The sequence below is a fragment of the Ambystoma mexicanum genome, chromosome 11 (assembly GCF_040938575.1).
Source record: "Ambystoma mexicanum isolate Mex_15411 chromosome 11, UKY_AmexF1_1, whole genome shotgun sequence".
NCBI classification, from domain to species: Eukaryota; Metazoa; Chordata; class Amphibia; order Caudata; family Ambystomatidae; genus Ambystoma; species Ambystoma mexicanum.
Genome location: NC_090934.1, coordinates 1,259,322,339 through 1,259,337,310, shown reverse-complemented (window position 1 = coordinate 1,259,337,310; position 14,972 = coordinate 1,259,322,339). Strand labels below are relative to the sequence as shown.

The 14,972-nt window shown below is 49.1% G+C and overlaps 1 protein-coding gene across 4 annotated transcripts in view; it reads left to right on the top strand.

The window, feature by feature from the left end:
* Nucleotides 1–14,972, top strand: part of CPEB1 (cytoplasmic polyadenylation element binding protein 1) — a 517,982-nt gene that overhangs the window by 388,143 nt on the left and 114,867 nt on the right. For all 4 annotated transcript variants that reach the window (XM_069624702.1, XM_069624701.1, XM_069624700.1 and 1 more), the window contains one exon: nt 10,091–10,185. In XM_069624702.1, the coding sequence (XP_069480803.1) occupies nt 10,091–10,185 (95 nt within the window). The remainder of the gene's footprint in view (nt 1–10,090; nt 10,186–14,972) is intronic.

Sequence of the window (14,972 nt, the reverse complement as noted above, 5' to 3'; positions counted from 1 at the left end):
GGGTTGGCCGCCCCTCTCGCTTAACATTGTCTTTCAACTTCTGCATCCACCTTTTCAAAGACTTGACTGCAGCTACAAGAACATTTTGCTCCTGGGCCCTTGCCCTGTACCACTGACTCTGGCACAGGCCTACTGACTGGCTAAATTTGTTAATTGCCTTCTCTAGATTGCTTCTCAGCTAGAAATGTGGTGGTGCCCCTACTTCTTATAACCACACTTTCCTTCCCACTTTTAAACCTTGTGAAATGCCATTTTGCTCAGTTTTCATTTAAGTATTTCCTACAATGTTGCACTGTCTTGCTTAAACTGGTTCACAAACTTATGGGAAGTGTTGCTAGGGTGTGTAAGAAGATATTTCTAAATAACTTGTGCTTTCACTCCCTTGTGAGAAATTGATAGCCTACCTTGTGTGTGGTTTTCACTGTGCCGTTTTGCTCAGTTTTCACTCTGGTTCACTTAGTCTACAATTTAACTAGGGAGTGTGTATTTTTTGTTGACTTATTTTAACTTGCTTGATGTCCGTGATAAATGTGTTTTACTAGATGTGTATAAAATAAATATACATCTACTTTTTAATACAAAGCTTTGGTCAGTGTTTCCTTGTGCCATAGTACAGTAGGCCTATTCTGTAAACCCTGAATAGCTAATCTCCCTCTTGAGATAAGTTTGACTGCTCAGCCACAGCTACCAACTAAATCTTTGTGGTACAGACTGATCCTAATGGGGATTTATTATTGCTCTCACCTGTAGTCCTAATCTTCTGTAGTGTTCCCTAAGGGAACTGCACAGGATTCTGCTTAGTGGGGGGGGGGGGGGGGCAGGCAGTCCTCCACCCTGCGCCAGGTAAGCTAGCCCTCACAGCGTGATACCTGAGCAGGTAACGCTTTGCCACCTTAGCCTCTCACAGGCCAATCTGGAGATCATACAGGGTGCCAGGAGCATAGCCACCAGGGCCCAGTACAAAAGCAAATGGACCAGATTCTGCAGACTCCAAGGGAATAGACTCCCTGCCGTGCACCTTGGATGACGTGTTCTCCTTTTCGGCGCACCTCGCTCATTCAGGCTTGCAGGTGGACACCTGCTGCACATACCTCGCAGCTAGTGAGGCTTACAGGAACTCGGAGGAGGGCATTTTATAATACTCCAACCCTATCGTCAAGCCACATCTGACTCTCAAGGCTCTACCCGCAACACCTCCCCCCCCCCGTCAATTCACCGCACCCGCTGTGGGACCTTAACATAGTCTTGTGCGCCCTGGCGCACAAACCGTTCGAGCCAAAGGCGTCCGTGGACTTCAGGCTGGTTACCATCAAGACGGCCTTACTAGTCAGCCTTGGCTCGTAGAGTCAGCAAAATCCAGGGGGGGTGGGGGGGGGGGCAGTATGACCCAGAGTTCAGTCATTGGTTCAGTGATTGGTTTAGAGGAGAGACAGTTTGTAAGTTAAACTGGTTCCTTTACTGAGGATGACCGGCCTGACGCAATGTTTTGGAACATGTGAATCCATGCCAGACCCAGCTGGAGAACAATAGCTGCAAGTAACGTGTTCATTATCCTTCTGTTCATGTTAACACCATGTCCCTGTTAGGGAAGATTCTCCTTCTAGGGCTAATTTCCCTCACCTAGTGAGTCCCCCAGCAGATTTGCTGGATTTTTGGAGTTTATTTTTTCCACCTGGTAAGAGTGTACATCTTTTTCCACTCTTACTTGTGTTTTGGCCTATGTTTTTACTCATTGTGTGATCTTGGGCACTGGAGCACACCACTCCAGGTGCCCCTGTTCTTGTATGGGTTACACCGCACCCTCAGTGTAGTAACCCAGGCTTGTCTTTTAGACTTCGCCCCGACTCCATTTCACTGGGGCTGACTACTGTCCCTCAGAGAAAGGTAAAGTTGCCATTTACTTTACATAGTCATTTTTACAACGGACCCAGTGCACCCCATCTTACATGGAGTACTGGAAAGGGCTAATCTGTACCCCTTTTCTGTCTGTACCTCCCTGAGCATTGTTTTGCTCTTTTAACATTTAGACTTGGCTGGTGGCAGTGTTATCTACCCTAACTTTTCTACCGCGATTATGTTAGATAAACGTGGCACTGTTCTTGGCTATTATATCAGCCTCGAACATAAACGCGCTTGACCAAATCGTCTTTCTTTTGGCTCTGGTTGGGTTTCTTCGCCATTTCTTTTTGTTAAAGTCCTTGTGTTTTACTTTGCGTGGCAAACTAGGTTCGCCTTTTTTGGTCACTGTCTTTTTGGCGGGCTTCTGCAGGTCTCTTGGGCTAGAATTCAGTCGCCTCTGGAACTACAAGGAACCGAAGATGAGCAGATAGAACGACGGCTGCTGCAACTATCCCGTCCCGGTGAAGCCCTGCTGCAGTCCTGAGCTATCTACCCTTCGACTAAGAGGAGATCCAGTTCGGAGTCGTCTTCCCTTGAGCCTGGTGGGGATAACCAGCTCATCTTCAGCCAGAGGTCTCCGCCGTGGTCAATCGCTGAACACTGCTGTAGTGGTCCGGATAGCCACCTGCTGAGCCTCTCCTGTTTTTAAGGAGCGCATCTTTTATTTGTTGTTGCTGCTGCCGGCCTCATCGCTGTGTGGTGTAGACCCCCTTCAGACGACGTCATTCACAACGAAGCTCCAGGAATCGTGGGTCTGCAGGAAACCAACAGGAACTGCCAGGGCTACAGCTGCATCGTGAGAATAAGGTATTGTGTTCTACTCTAGGAAACTGGGTGAATCCCTTTTCTTCATCTTCAAGGCTCGTCCTTGTCTTCCCTCCTTCTTATAACATTTGCTTCCAAACATTGACAATATTCAAGTACTTTTGAGCTACGCTGAATCGTGAACTGTAACGGTGTCCTCTTCGGCAACGGGTCTCCGGTGTCACTTAAACCTGGCTTCCGACCCTTTGACTTTTGAACTCCTGTTTCCGAGTTTCTCGATACTGTCTGCCTAACCTAAATATTGCCTGTGATTTTTGCCTCCAACTCCTTGTGGGTATCTCGGGTGCGAAGTGTGTGTTTGCCCCGGTAGCATTTCATGTCACCGATACGCGTTTTTTAGTAGACCGAACTGTCAAAAAGTGATCGCAACTGTATCCATGCTATCGTGTTTTGTTCATAACACTGGTTCATTCAAACACAGGGTACTTACCTTGAGACTTACTGTACAAAGTGAATTGGTTATTTGTAGTATATTTAACGTGTTTTGTTTAAAGTTTAATAGAAGTGTTGTTTATAACTGATGGTTTAAAAATAAATGTACTTCTATTTTTTTACCTGAAACCTTGAGTCAGGGTTTGCTTGAGTAACAGTAATTGTGGTCCCTTTGTGTAATCTCTGCTACTGCTCATATACTCTTAAGATAAGCCTGGCGGCTCTGCTACTGCTACCACTATAACTTAGTAGTACAAGCTTGTACCAAAGATAAAACTTTTATTGCCACCTGTAGTCTTGTGTGTAGTGGTCCCTAAGGGCACTGCCCAGGATTCTGCCTAACCGTCCCCATTGGCGTGTTTGTTAATCCTTGTGCTTCTCTTGATGGCTCTATAATTCGATTTAAAATGTTTGGTGTAAAAATAACACATGGTTTGCTGGTTCATTAATTTGCAAAATTATTTTTGAAAGGATTGTGTCCTCTGACATATTTCCACATCTTTGACAGTAATTACCACAGCTGTACTGCTTCGGGAAACTTTTTCGGAGTAGGCATCCTTCCGTGACGTCGATACACTGTCACTCGAGGGCCTCTGTCGATGGTCGACGTCACCTGATGTTATATCTAGGACCCATGACGCTTGTGGCCTCAGTTCTGTTTTTTCCGCAAACGTTTTTGCTTCAGATCTCAGCGCGCCTAGATTCTACTGAATCCTGTTCTTTCGGTTCTTCGAACCTGTTTCTTCATTGCTATTGTATGTTGTATTTGGCTTCTTCCACCCCGCGGTCCGGGTTTAAGAAGTGTCGGGTGTGCGGGTCCAAGATGTTGCTGACAGATACGCACGACGCTTGCCTCGGGGAGGACCATGATACGGCTGACTGTCAACTGCAATGGCTCACATCTAAGGCCTTGCGGGAGCGTAAGAAGAAGCTGTCGTCGATTAGGTGGCCAAGCCCCGGAAGTCGCGTTCCACTGGTCTTTCGACGGACGATTCGAGGGGCAACTCTCTGCATAGTCATTGAGTCCAGGGGTTCTCGGTCTAGGAGTCGGTCCCGCCATTCCTCTGCCTCTTCGAGGCACTCCAGGAAGCGCGGTCACAGGTCTCCTTCCCCGTCCTTTTCCGAGGATTCCGCCTGTCGGCGGGTTGCTTGTCCCAACAAGCATTCCACTCCTGAGGAATGGGATTCCTTCCGAAAGGAAATGTTGGCGATTTTTCAATCGCAGGTCTCTGGTCAGTCCGTGCCATCTGAGGATGCCGGTCGTGGCCGTGCTAGAGACGCCGCTCGCCCGCCTTCGGGCTCGAGCAGTCGTCGCGACCACCCGGCGCTTTCAAGGTCCAGGTCGGACATGGATGGTCGCTCTAGACCTGCCCATTACAGGTCCCGGTCCTCGAAAAACCTCGTGACTGCGAGAACCTGTGAAGTCTTCGAAGAAGACATCGACGCCGAGGTCATCGACGGACTCTCTGGAGGCCCCACCTCTGAGGAAGTCGTCAATGCCATCAGCACCCAGGCTGTCGAGACACGCTCAGGGGCTCTGCCCTCGAGGCCTGTGTCGACGCTGTCTGTGGCGCGCTCGATGCCGATTCCATCGACGCCTTTCGAGGTGGCTTTGTCGGAGGTGCTCCATGGCACGGTGGCACCCCCCAGAAGGCGCTGGCCAAGGCTAAACATGTCTTTGTGCCTCTTTCTGTACCCTCCTTCCAGCTCGATTATATTTCTGAGGTGGATGATGAAGGTGAGGTTCCTGCAGGGGTTCCCGATGACATTGTTTCTGGTCATAGTCAACTTGAGGACCTGCGTCGGTCGCTGCATGACGACAGTGGTCTAGACACCTCTCCGGAGGTGGAGTTTGGTAGGCCGGAGCCTGGCACGCATGCAGACTCCTCATACCGGCGCCTCATGTCGAGGGTCACGGATTACCTGGGGTGGTCCCCACCCCTCCCCCCGGGCTTTTCAGCAGAATGACCTGACTGGACCAAGGTCCTCCAAGTGACCCGGTCCTGCCATTCCATATGGCCTTGCAGAGAACGGTGGCTTGGAACTCTCCGGAGAGTCTCCCGGCAGTGAGCAAGTCCTTGCGAAAGAAATCTCGTCCAGCCAGTGGCGACCCCTGCTACTTGACCATGAACCTAACTCCAGAGAGTTTGGTGGTGCAGGCAGCTACGGCCCCAGCAAAGCAGGCGTTGTACCCTACCATCCCTCCTGATTGGGACGACAAACATTTTGACGGCTGGGCGAAGAAAGTAATTTTTTCTGGGGGTATGGCGCTTCAGGCTGCCAACTCAGTTTGTGCTTTGTCTCGTTTCACGCACTCTGTGGAACTGTATTTGCCTAGCGGCTGATCATATTCCCGAAGGGGAGGAACGGGATGGTTTCCTTGCTATTGTGCAGGATGGCAAGAATGCCATGTGTGAATCCGTCGGGTCTGGACATGGTTGATTGCGTCAGCCGGTGCATGGCGACGAGCACCATAATACACAGGTTTGCGTGGTTGCAGAAGTCTGGTTTTGCTCCTGATGTGCAAGCCCGCCTTCTCAACATGCCCTTTGATGGTGAACATCTTTTTGGGAGCAAGGCTGACGAGCCTTGAGGTTGCAGACCTCCAAAGCTGCAGCAAAGTCGTTGGGCGCTGCAGTTCGCCAACCTACGCCTTTTCGTCCTAGGGGACAGCAATGGAGGGGAGGTTCCTTTCGATATTACTCGTCCTTTAGTAAATCGAGAGGAGCTGCAGGTCAAAGGGGCAACCGTTTGAGTGCCAGAGGTGGACAACAAGGTGCACGAGCAGTTGCCTCTTTGCCCTCAGGCACTGCTGCAGCCGCTTCAGCTCACTCATGAGGCCCATGCTTCTCCGGTTCGGGGGGGGGGGAGGCTGGCGCAGCATCTGGTAGAATGGCGTGCCATTACTTCAGCAGATGTGTGGGATCTGGAGATCTTAGCCCACAGCTACTGTCTTCCTTTCCGGCAGAGGCCTCACGACAATCCACCAGGGAATCTCGATTTGAAGAGTCCGGATCCGCTCCTTGCGCAGGAAATTAAATCCCTTATGGAGAAAGGCGCCATAGAACTGGTGCCTGTAGCGGAGAGGAACAAGGGATGGTATTCCCCCTTATTGTTTGATTTCGAAGAGAGGGTGGATTGAGACCCATCATGGACTTGCGCGGTTTGAACAAGCTCATCAGGAAGGACAAGTTCAAGATGGTTACTCTTTCTCAAGTCCTCCAGGCCCTTCAACTTCAGGAATGGTTGGTGTCTCGACCTCAAGGACTGTTATTTTCATGTGCCGATCCATCCAAAGCACAAGTACCTGAGGTTTGCAGTTGGCGACTAGCACTTTCAGTTTTGGGTCCTGCCGTTCGGATTGACCCCCTCCCACCACTCCCCTTCCAAGGTCGTTACCATGCTCATGGTGGTGGTGGCAGCGTATCTCGGGGAAAGGGGATTCATGTCTACCCCTACCTGGACGATTGGTTGATCAGGGCGCGCTCTCCAGATCATCTGTCCGTCACATGCCACTCCCTTCACAAGCTGGGCTTCTCCCTCAACTTGAAGTTCCACTTGATGCCAACTCGGCGGCTCCAGTACATCAGAAAGGTGCTCGCACGTCCCTGGGGCAGTGTTTTCCTCCCCAGGTGAGGGCTCACCACATTCAGCAGATGGTGCACAAGTTTCAACATGCCCAGCGTTTGAGTTCTTGAAGTTGCTCGGCCTCATGGCATCCTGCATTCTTCTGGTGCCAGGGCCAGGTTGCGGATGAGCTCTCTGCAATGGGCTCTCAAGCTCCGGTGATCAGTCCTCCGGGAGGATGTAGGACCCCATTCACGTGCCACCAGGACCTTCTGTGGTGGGCCGTCAAAGGCAATCTGATGGGGCTCTGTTTTGGCTACCCTGGCCGGAGGTGACGATCGTGACAGACTCGTCCCTCAAGGGATGGGGAGCTCATGCCAACGAGCTGAGTCAGCGGTCGGTCTCCGTTGGAGTCCAGATTCGTTTCAATCTGTTGGAGCTGAGGGCCGTCAGGCTTGCCCTGAAGGGTTTTCTGCCGACTGTGAGGAAAGAATGTCCTGATTCTGACGGACAACACGGCCATGCACTACCTCAACAAAAAGGGGGGGGGGGCAGGGTTACTTCCTCTGTGCAGGGAGGCGGTGCAGCTCTGGTTCTGGGCCATCCAGCAGGAAGTTTCAATCTCAGCAGTTCATCTGGCCAGAGACTAAAACGAGACAGCGGACGCTCTGAGCAGGTAGAGCGCGATCTCTCGCGAGTGGGAGTTGGCTCCGGAGATTCTCCTGGGGATCTTCACCCTTTGGGGGACCCCCTCAAGTGGCTCTCTTTGCCCTTCGTCAATCGGAAGTCCGAAAGGTTCTGCTCGTGGGAATTTCATCCAAGAGGAGCCTTAGGAGATGCGTTCGTAGTGGTGGTCCTTCCCACTGCTGTACGAGTTTCCTCCAGTCGCCGTCATCCCACAAGTGTTGCGGAGGTTACGGAGTTTCGGTTCCCGGATGATTCTCATTGCTCCGGCATGGGCCCGGAGGACGTGGTACCCAGACCTTCTCGACTTGTCCATCTGCCCTCCATGTCGTCTTCCCTACCGAGACTATCTGCTCTCACGGGAGGGGGGGGGGGGTCAGGTTCTCCATCCAGAGGTCAGATCCCTCAACCTTCACGCTTGGCTTCTGAAAGGTTGAGGTATAAGGATTGGGACCTCCCGGGAGACGTGATGGAGGTATTGCTTTCGGCTAGGCGGCCGGCAACTAAGTCCCTGTACCGTTGCCATTGGAGAAAGTTCTGCAATTGGTGCAGGGTTAAGAATGTGGATCCTTTTTCATGTGACATTCCTGTGGTTGTCTATTTTGCTTTCTTTAGCCCTCAGGGGCTTGCAAGTGGGTACCATTAAAGGTTACCTGGCGGCGCTGTCCATATTTAAGCGCTCGTCTGAGTGTTATTTTAATATTCCTTTAATTTCTCTGTTTCTGAAAGGGCTCACTAATGTGTTCCCTCAGTCACCTTTCCAAGTGCCCGGTTGGGATTTGAACCTTGTTCTCAAGTTTCTAATGGGTGCTCCATTTGAGCCTTTACATTCTTGTGCTTTGAGACTGTTAGTTGCGGTCACCTCCGCTCAGTGAGTTACAGGCACTTTGAGTTAAGCCACCCTTCACTGTGTTCCATAAGGACAGGGTTGTCCTTAGGGTGTGGACTTTTCTTACGAAGGTTGTGTCGGAATTCCATCTGAGGCAGAAGGTAATTCTTCCGGCATTCTATCCTCCACATCCTGGCAATGAAGAGGGGAGGCTCCATAGGTTGGACCCTAGGAGAGCTTTGAGTTTCTATCTCACGGATGTCCCGGGTCAGAGTGGACAATCGGCTCTTTATAGGTTATGCTGGAAGGCGTTTCGGTCAGGCTGTTTCCAAGCAGACCTTATCTAGATGGATCATTTTGATGATATGAGTTATCGTTGGGCGGGAAAGGACCCTCCAGTAAGCTTACAGGCTCATTCTACTAGGGGTATGGCTGCCTCCACTGCCCTACAGAGGGTTGTTCCGATTTGCAATATTTGAGAAGCAGCCACATGGGCCTCTGTTCATACCTTTGAAACATTGTTCCCTGGACTCTATCCATGGGCAGGATTTGGCCTTTGGTAAGGCAGTCCTCTATTCTGCAATTTGATTGGTCATTCTAAATTGATGCATTTGTAAATTCTTTTCCCACCTCCATATGTTGGTACTGCTTTGGGATTCTGTCAAAGATGTGGAATACGTCGCAGGACACAATCCCTTTGAATAACAAGTTACTTATCTTGCCTGGTAACGTTCTTTCGATGGATGTTCCTCTGACGTATTCCACACCGTACCCTCCCTACCAGCCTGCTACAGAATTTCTTATGCAATTGCAGCTTACGTTTCCGCAAGGCTTTCTGTAGTAATACTGGCAGAAGATTGGTGAAACACATTCTGGGGGGGACTACAACTGAGGCTATGAGCGTTGTGTCCTAGATATAACATCCAGTGACGTCGACCATAGACGGAGACCCTCGAGGGACAGCGTATCGACGTCATTGACGCAGGATGACTACGCCGAAAAAGCTTTCCAAAGGGGCACAGCTGTGGTAATTACTGTCAAAGATGTGGAATACGTCAGTGGAACATCCCATCGAAAGAACATTACCACGTAAGATAAGTAACTTGTTCTTCTAGCCATATCGATTTGTAAAACAATTCAAAGGCTATTTTTGTGTAGTTCTTTTGGCCCAGTGGCCTGACCTTCCCTTTGATACTATTCACCAAAACCAACTTGTGTCCTTGCCCCCTTATTGGTCAAATTGAAATTAGCTTGATGTTCGCCACGATGAGCTGTTATACAATCAACTACCACAGTATCAGATTCCCCTTTGACTGGAAAATACAAACATTAATACCAGAAAGATTGTAGTGCTGCCGAACTCTTTACAGGTAAGCACCATTTTTCTGCTTACTTTGCACATGGCCACTATTGAGACACCAGGTATTCGACTGATCTTTTTTTTGCAAACGTGTGCATTTGCCTGCTTGAATGCAGAGATGAAACAAGGGCTGCTCTGCCCACTTTCTTAGCAAGCTTCAATGCGCTCATATTTGTGTTCACTCCTGCATGAATTCACTTCCTCCATTTGCATCTATGTGTATTGCATACAGGTGTGTAACTTGTATGAAGGTGTTGAGCACACAACAGTGCTTGCAGAAATATACACTTGTAGCTCTTTTCGTATTGGGGAGACAGGGTGGCAATTTCAAGATGAAACCACAACGGATGTTCAGTAAAATTTAGCTTCATGGCAAGTAGTTGCAGCCTACCTAGGGTGCTTTGCTTTCAAATCAACCTTAGCCATTGGTACATATTTGATGTTTACAGTTCAAATAAAATGTCTAATTTGCACATCTCTCCCTTCCACCCAAGGTTCAGGTAGAGTGACCTTCAACAACCAGCGCAGTTATCTGAAGGCTGTCAGTGCTGCATTTGTTGAAATCAAAACTGCAAAGTTTACAAAGAAGGTAAGCCTTAATTGTACTTGGTATTTAGGGTTGTGGGCAATTACGTCATTTATCGATCATTTTTGTTTCTGCATGCATTGACTTTAGGTTCTAGAACGGAGTCCCCTCAGCAAGATTTCAAAACCGGCTTCCTTTTTTTTTCTTTAGGCTCTTAATTGTTTCAATTGTTTTACTCTGCCAATAGTAATCTGCAAAGACAGTGTGGTGGAAGGAGGTCGGGCCAGCAGGGACAGAAATGTGTGCAGTCATATTTGGTTTGCTTTTGAGAAATGGTCTAGTCTCGTCCCTGTTGGGAATTGCCTTCCAGCTCCAGCATGGGGTCTGGCATGGATTCACATGCTCGTGAATATTCCCTGTCACACTGGGCATTGTCAGTAAAAGAAAAAAAGTTTTACTTTAACTTAAACTGTATTTCTCCTCTAAACCAATCACTGACCTCTGGGTCATACTGCCCCAACCAATGACTGTCCTTTTCCCCTCAATAAGCACATCTGTCAAGATGGATTACTGAACTCTGACCTGGAGAGCAGAGTTTCAGAAGGCCAGCCTAGTTTCTTGGAACAGGGTAACCTCTGGACAAGCCAGACTAGAGTAGCTATGACAGGCAGTCAAGACTAGGTATCGGGAGGGGTGAGGGTGACTGAAGGACCTCAATGAGCACACAAAGCAAGGACACTTACAAATTACTCAGACAGGTTTTATATAAAAAATATGCATTTATTACAAGGCCTTCGTAACATAGACCATAGCAAAAGAATCGCAGTAACACTAAGTAAACCAGTGCAACACTAACAATACAATGTGTATTACAAGACCATTGTGGTCTAAAGGGGTTAAATGCACGAAATATGTCGACAACCTAGATGGGAAAGAAACGGGCAGTGCAGATAGTCTTTAGGCCCCTTCGACAACACACCTAACTAAGGCAGTCCAAACCCTAAGAGAGGAGCCTTGTGATCAATAGTACATGCAATGCAAGCGCACAGTTCCAATGGGCAAGAGAGGGTTCTCTGGAAGGTGGATGAGGTGATGAAGAATAAGTTCCCACTATTCGGGCTGGTCCTCCACTTGAAGGCAGAGGCAGTTCCAGAGTGTGCGATGGAGTCGCTAGTTTGCACTAGCAGTGGAAAGGAGGGGCTCCAGGTGCCACTGGTGCGTAAAAGGGGCCCTTGGTGCCAGCGGTCACCGATTAGTGTTGCAAGAACTCATCGGTCCCAGGCGCACTTGGACCCAAGCTCCGCCTGTTCAGTCCACTCGGGTTGCAGGTTCGAAATGCAGCAAAAATGACATGTCTGCAGCTTTCAGTTCCTGAGATACAGCGATGATTCCCAAATGGGACAGTGGCGATTTCTCCACTCCGGGTGGATGAATCGACCCAGTTTCAATGCAGCAGGCTTCAGAGGCAAGAGGGTCACAAATGCAGTGTACTTGCAAAAGACATTGCCGCAGCAGGGCAACACGGTTTACTCCAGGCCTGGCGCACTGGTCTCACTTCAGACCTGGGAATACCAAGTGTACGAAATTCTGTGAGGGTGCTGGGGACACAGCTAGCAGTAATCCAAGTTTCAAGGGCCGCCTCGGACGGCGGGGACAGAGCAAAGATCCTGCATAAACTGGTCAGCCCACTGGTTGGCCCAGGGACACTTCTGAGAAGGCTTACTTGCAGGTTTTGGTGACGGTGCCGAGAATAGTTGGTACCACTATTTGAAGTGTCTTAGCAGACCTAGGACGACCAGATGCAGAGGGGTCCCACGGGACGACAGCGGGCTCAGGGTGCCAAACCTTCCAGCGGGTTACCAGCGATTCCTCAACTCTGCTTCATAGTGGCAGGATACTTGGATCCTATCCTTTCTTCAGTGAGAACTCAGGAGATGACCTGGTAGGTGTGTTTTGGCCTCCTCTTATCCAAAGTTCCCTTTGCGCCAAAACAGAGGACCCAATGGGAGATCTGCTCACAAACACACACTCCCTACATGGACCAATCGCGGACCACGGTGGTCCCAGTCATTCATGGCACTCCAGACTCTGTGGCACCCAGGATGTGTACTGGGCTGACGTTCCAGCCCACATCCTGAAGGGGCACACAAGGCATGCAGAAGCCCGCAAAAGCATTGGGTTTTGCTGGAAAGTGCATGACCAAATGTGGACTGACCTGGGTCGACTCGACCTAGGTAAGGTGAAGGGGCAAGAGAGCCAAAGGACAGGACAAATAACCTCGTGGCATGGCCATTTTGGTGCCAGGCCACCTATTCATGCCAAACGCGGTTAACCTGGCAGGAAAGGGTTAAAAATAATGCGAAAAGATAGCTGCCATCAGTTCTGTCCAGGACACATCTGCACAGTTCATAAGTCCACCAAGAGTTTTTTGGGCCTTTGGAAAAGGACTATAGACCCAAGTGTGCTGCATGGTAAGATACAATGCACACTTGTTACATGTTGCACAAAAGTTGCAACATAGGGTGACGAAGGGAAACGGTCTCCCAGTACTGACTGTCTTAAGGGCATGTCAGTTTCCCCATAAAAGTGAGCGAAAGCCCAGAGTGCAGCTGAAGGCTGTGCTTCTCTGGCGAAGTCAGTCAATGGTGTCCAAACAGCAGCAAAACGGTTGTTAGTACACATGGAGGGAAAATTACATACAATTATGAAATCTTTACTATCTGGCAGCCATTTTCAGATTTTTACTGTAGACAAGTGTTGGAGTCCTCATGTCTTGCTATGTGAGGTGTTGTACGTTTTTGTGCTTTTATATGCTAAAAGGTTCTATTTTTTCAAATTGTTAGGGAGAATTCTCATAAATGTCCAATTTCTGTTACCTATTGAGTCCCTCGGCAGCTTTGCTGGATTTCTAGGATTTATTTTTTCACCTGTTAGAGTAAGCCTTTTCCCCCCCAACTCTTACATGTGTTTTTACCATTTGTGTAATTTTGGGCTCTGGAGCCTCACCTACTCCATGAGCACCATTTTTGTTAGTGTCCTCAGTGCAGTAACACAGGGTTGTCTTTTAGACTTCCCACTGATTACAATTTTCTGGGAGACAGTCAGTCCCAGAAAATGGAAAGTTGCCTTTAACTTTATGTAGTCTCTTTAAACTACAGGCCCAGTACACCCCTTCTTACATGGAGTATTGGAAAGGGTTAATTCTTATCTCCTTTTGTCTGTGTTCCTTGGAGCACTGTTTCGCTCACTTTTCATTAAGACATGGCTGGTGGCAGTGGTAACTAACGTTTCCACTGTGGTTATATTCTATAACCATGGTATGGTTTTAGGCTATTATATTACCCTTGAACATAAACCTGCTTGACCAAATACTTTTTATTTTGGCTCTGGCTGGGTTTAGTCGCCATTTCTTTTTATTAGTCTTTCTCATGGTGTTCTCTGCGTGCCAACCCGAGGATGTTTACTTTGTTCGCTGTCTTTCGTGGGCTTCTGCACAAAAGCCCTCCTTAAGGTGCCTGAAAGTCTGAGTAGGCAGGATGTGAGGAGGGGACCTCTGACCCCTGCCATGGGTTCCCTTTGTATCCCAAGTAGCACTCTTGTCTGATTGGCTAAGGGGACTGGCCTTGCTGTATGAATGGGGGGGAAACTGTCTTTCCAGTCCCAGAGACCTGCTTTTTATGCAGTCACCACTGCAACGAAAGAACTGTTAGGCAGAATCCTATGCAGTTTCCTTATGGAGCACTACAGAAGAATAGGACTACAGGTATATGCAATAAATCCCTTTTGGTATCAGTGTGTACCACACAGATTTAGTTGCTACCTGTGGCTGAGCAGTCAGACTTAGCTCATGAGGGAGATGGGCAGTATTCAGGGTTTACACAATAGAGCCTCAGTACTATGGGACAAGGAAACACTGACCAAAGCTTTGTATTAAAAATATATATATTTCTGATGTTTGTTAATCTGTTTAGAATCACATGCTGTGCATAGTCCAACATCCAGTGGTCACTGCAGAGTATTGAATTTTGTTTTTCATAGTCGAAAAGGGGACGTCGACAAGGCGTGTCTAACACTTTCTCCAGCATGGGGTCTGGCATGGATTCACATGCTCATGAATATTCCCCGTCGTCAGGCTGGGAATCCTCGGTAAAGAAAAAACCAGTATCAGTTTCGTTTCTGATCTGTCTTTCGTAGCAACAACCAATCACTGGTCTCTGCGTCATACTGACCACAGCCAATGACTGCCCTCTACCTAAGCACCGCCTCTGGCAGCCATCTTCAGATTTTTACCGCACGTTCATGTGTTGGGATCCTCGTGCTATTGCTCTCGAGCGTTAGTGCTATTTTTTCACGTTTTTTTCTCAAACTTCGTTTTTTCAGTCAAAAGAGCCTCAAGCTCCACCGACTCACTATCCGATCAACGGGGACCCGTGTCGGATTCGTCTGCGCCCCTCAAGGGTGAAGATTCGTCGAGCTACGCTTTTGGAGGACTCCAGAAGTTTCTCAGGCCCGGTCATGGCCCAGGAGAAGGGAAGCTCGACGCCCGGAAAGCTGTTCAGGGTCTGCCCTGGATGCCAGCTGCAGAACGTCTTCAAGGAGGACGAACACTCCTTTTGTCTCTACTGCCTACATGAGGACAAGACGCACGTGGAGAAGGACTGTGCGTTTTGCGGCAACATGTCGGAGCGGACCATGAAGGACCGCCATCAACGTCTCGCCAACTGGCTAGAAGGGAAGAGCCCGCCCGGCGAGAAGAAGAAATCATCTGAGCTGTCTTCTAAGTCCTTTGAGGACGCCCCGGCGACGGGGGTCCAACATAAGGCCAAGCACCGCGAGTCCGCTGGCACCGG